At 39.3% G+C, this 4607-nt stretch overlaps 1 protein-coding gene across 1 annotated transcript; it reads left to right on the forward strand.

The window, feature by feature from the left end:
- Window positions 1-1486: 1486 nt before the first annotated feature.
- Window positions 1487-4132, forward strand: HSPE1 (heat shock 10kDa protein 1; the record flags this gene model as incomplete). Its single annotated transcript, XM_009582587.1, has 3 exons — window positions 1487-1651; window positions 3107-3196; window positions 3777-4132. Coding segments are annotated over 3 exons (306 nt in total), but the record flags the coding sequence as incomplete, so codon positions are not given.
- Between the last annotated feature and the right edge of the window lie 475 nt (window positions 4133-4607).

The following is a 4607-nucleotide window of genomic DNA, read 5'->3' on the forward strand; positions in this document are numbered from 1 at the left end:
TGCGGGGGCTGCCTTGGGCTTCCCGGGCGCTCCGGGTAAACGTTCTTCGCTGGCTGCGGCCGCGGGAGCGTTAGCAGTAACTGCGCGGGGCAGGGCTGCGCGGGCCGCGAGCTTTGTAATCGAGATCTTGCCTTGAAGGAGAACTGCGTACGGGCAGAGCTGCCTGTGTTCTTATGATCCTGCTAACGTGAGGAATTAGCATTTCTTGTAACTTCGTGTGAAATGCTCGTGGTCGTAAGTCTGGCTGCTTTTTTCTGTTAAACACAGAACATCTCTGAAAAAAAAGGGGGATCAGAGATGTTATCTTTACAGAATGAAAATGATCATAACTGGCAGCCTTTTCCTTTGTTGTTTTTCATCGTTGTGGTAGTAACATTAGTTGAGGGGACACGCATCTTTCACGTATTGTCTTTTGTTCATGCTCTGCCTGTAACTTTGTTTTCTCCCAAAGTGTGCGTGTGTGTGTGTCTACTGGCGAGTGTCAGTAAAGGGCGCATGGATGCCAGGCCCCTGTTTCTAGTTGTTTCTACGAGTGTGGGCCCTGGGTACCTGTCTAGTGGAGCACTATCTCCATGTGACTTGGCAAGTCGCCACATCTTTCCCTCTAAATCAAACCAAGTTCCTTCTTCCTGACCCCTGCTTGTTGGGGTTTGGTGCTTGCGTTTATCTAGTGCATGGGAGTTAGACTGCTGTTTCTGAAATGCAGCCATGTCGCAGTAGATAGTTGAAAAAAAAAACCCCAAGCCAACCAACCAAACAAAAAAAACCCCAACAAAAAACCCACCCTAATTCTGCTTAAGCAGAGGCAGATATTGAAGCAGTCAAGGCAGAAATATGCCTACCTTCCTATTTTTAGGGGCTTAAACCTCAAGTTTCTTGTAAAGTTGCAATCTATTTGTAGAAGTCAATACAAGTAACAGCACTCTCGCTTCAGACTTCAAACTTTGGAGGCAGTATGTCATTATGTGAGATGCTAAGGTTTGAAAGTACTTGAAAAAGACTGATACAGGGTACCTGGCTAGATTTCTGCTTCTTTACTGTAAAACACTACACAAATAAAAATGCAACTGTCCCAAGAGGTCCTTAATCATCATGAAATCTGGTTGTGAACGGAATGAATATACTACATATAATCAATAATTATGCTCACCAAACTATAGTAACTGAGGGTTTGGGATTAAAAGGCTGCAGAGCTTTTCAGCTAGAGGAGGGGGCTGCTCCATCTGGTGGTGGCCTGTCCCCCTGGCTGGAGTACATCTTCCTGCAGCTGAACTGTTAGGATTGCCCAGCGTCTGCCTGTGTCTTTAGCAATTTCTGATGCAATCAGAGGTGGCATATGTTTGCTACTATGAAAAAGAAATGCTCAGCAGTTCTCTTATACTATTAATTTCTCTCAAAAGAGAAATAACTTTTTTTTTTTAAACTCTTTTAAATTGCAATTTCGTTGTAATGTTCTTCTTGTTACAATGTACAATTACTTCCACAGGCAGGAAAAGCATTTAGGAAATTTCTTCCCCTCTTTGATCGCGTTCTGGTTGAACGATGTGCGGCTGAGACAGTAACCAAAGGAGGCATCATGATTCCAGAAAAAGCTCAAGGGAAAGTGCTACAAGCGACGGTAGTAGCAGTTGGATCGGGAGCCAGAGGAAAGGTAAACATCCTGAAGCATTACATCTGGGTAGAATTAGTAATGGTGTGGTGGTAGCTGGAATATTATCACAAGCAAGGGATGGTTGCAGTATAAATGTAGTGATAGGTCACAAAAATGGATGATGGCAATGACTGAAGTTGGAAGTACAGATTCAAAGAGGAGGTAGAGATCTCAAGTTCTTCTGACTGGCTCTGACTTTGAATTCCAGCATTCCTTTCATAATCTGTAAAAAGGGAAAATACTTGCCTTTTAAAAATCAATATTATTTATTGATATTTATAAGCAGCTTTAAACAGTAGTGGTATGGGTTTTGTTTGGTTTTTTTAAATTGAATTTTGTTTGTGGTTTTGGTTGGCTTTTTTTTTTTAGTTTTAAATACATGAACAGTGTTTTGAGGGATATCTTGTTTCATCACTTCTCAGCCAAAACCTTTAAGGACCGGCAGCCTTCTTTGTTAAAATGATTACATGCCTGAATTTCTGTGACTTGTGAGCAGGATGGAATCCCAGAATGTGGCATTAGCTGTCTTGTGCTGTGCAAAATCCATAAGGATTAGGCTTACTGGACAAAAGAAAATCAGGAATCAAAACAAATAACTGTTAAATAATTTTTGTTAATTTTGCATGTTGAATATGCATCTGGGATCACAAAAAAAGACAGTCTTCACAAAAATGCTAGTGGCTGTGGGCTTCAGCAGCAGAAGGGTTTTTACCCCCACCAAAGTACTGTTCAGTTAGTGGCAATAGTGGAAAACAGGTTAAATTTCAACTTGGGCATGTTGACTCAGACTTTTTCTTTACCCTGAGTCTCTCCATACATATCATGCTGTTTTGTGTCAGTATCTGATTTTTAAAGCTTTATATTGTGAAATGGTGCTAGTATTTGACTAACATGCTAATATTTTATTTATAATACAAACATATAATTAAACTTTATCAGGTGTTTCTAAACAACTGATTTGCCAGCAACAGTGACAAGTTGATCAAAGTAACAAAGATGGGAAGGTATTTTTAACTGGCCCTTGGAGAAATTTGCCTTGGCTATAGAAATTGGAAATGGACTTTCTCCCTTCATTTTAGAAGGGGGCTTCATGGTCTGTCACTTAATTTCTCAGGTTTTTTGGGTGTTTTTTTCTTTAAGTGAAGTCCTATTCAGTATGTCAAGCAAAGACCTCACAGTTGTATTTACACTCAAAACTAAATTAAAATTAATTATTTTTGGAAAATCACTGCAGTTCTACTGCCTAACTATTGCAGGACTCCCATGCTTGAGAATTGACTGGAGTGCTTTTCTTCCTAGTAAACCTGTATATTCTAGTTTCACTGTACAATGAAAATACAGAGTTGTTGTGATTTCCTGAATGTTTTATATGTGGATGGATCATTGTAGTTTGGAGAAATTCTGTTATATCTGTCTATATTGTGGAAAACTAAGGATTTCTTTTTTTCCTTTCAGAATGGTGAGATTCAGCCAGTGAGCGTAAAAGTTGGTGAAAAGGTTTTGCTACCAGAATATGGTGGTACTAAGATTGTACTAGAAGATAAGGTAGGTTTCCCAACTTTGTGAATGCAAATTAAGCTGGTTCCCAAAATGTCATACTGCCAGTGATAAATACCGTAGTTACTTCATAGTGTTAGCAGCATTCAAGAAATGCAGTTGTTGGTATTCAAATGGAAGCAGCTGAATCCAGCCAGCTTCTGGTACCTGTAGTACTTGCTACTTCCACCCCTGCTTAAAAGGAAGTAACCAAGGAAGCCTCTGGCCTGAACTTTGCTAGGTGGACAAAGTGACTCCGTATGCCAAGCATATAGTAGAGGGAACCCTAAACGGCTCTGAAATTACTGGGGGTATCCTTGCTTTTGACAGGGAAGGCTTTCAGACTTGTCTTCTAAAAGTTCTTGCACTTCCTACTATTAAAAATAGCAACTTGGTAGCTTTCCCAAAGAGTATCTTACGAACAACAACAACAAAAAAAAATCTTTTCAAGAAGTCAAGAGGTAGAGCTAGTGTTGGTTAGCTCACTTTTGATTTTGTACTTCGTGACCGTGGTAGCCCTGACTTCAGAACAAGACAGTATTTGCAAAACAACTGATATGACAGGTACTAATGTTTCTTTTCTTTGCAGGACTACTACTTGTTTAGAGATGGTGATATTCTTGGGAAATACGTGGACTAAACTTGTTGCAGTATCAGTCATCCATTCCACTAAAATGCTGAAATTTTTCTTTCATCATGTAAATAATGTCCTTTATTTTATAATAAGCAGGCATTGAGTCTCTGAAATAACTTGTGATCTCACTGTAATGATGGAACACAAATAAAAATATGTACAGTCAGAAATCAGTTGCTCTTGCTTGAGTTCCATTGAACAGTGAAATTCAGATGACCACCAACCAGCCTTAATTATTCCAAACAGCACCATTTTATATCCTTATCTCTGTACTGAGATTGTAAAGGTCTTTACAATAAACTTCTAAAACTATTCTGCTTCTGTCTCAGTTTCTGCTATTGCTCAGTGAAACTGAGTCTCAATTGTGTAATGAACTAATCTCTCTGAAAAAACAATTCAATTGTAGTAATACATTATTTTCCCTAAACTTGTATGAAATTGGGAGACGAGTTTAAAATGGTTATCACATCACACAGATGCAGTGATGAAGGGGACTTTCAGCTCGCTCCCTTGCACATTGAACTTCATCTTAAGATAACATGGGTTTTTTTAACTACTTCTGTCTTAGTAATAGCTAAGACACTGGTACACTGGAAGACTAATACACACAAACCACCCTGCTGCAAACAGCCTGTCCCACAGCAAGCTAAAAGGAGCTTGGCACTAGTCTTACCTGTGCTAGAAGAAAATCATCCTGTTCATAGATGAAGCAGATAAGAATTATAATGTTTTTTCTTACATATCTCACTGCATTTTGCCAACAGAAAACAAAAAACTTCCCTCCAG

The sequence above is a fragment of the Fulmarus glacialis genome, unplaced genomic scaffold (genome assembly GCF_000690835.1).
Source record: "Fulmarus glacialis isolate BGI_N327 unplaced genomic scaffold, ASM69083v1 scaffold34947, whole genome shotgun sequence".
Classification (NCBI taxonomy): Eukaryota; Metazoa; Chordata; class Aves; order Procellariiformes; family Procellariidae; genus Fulmarus; species Fulmarus glacialis.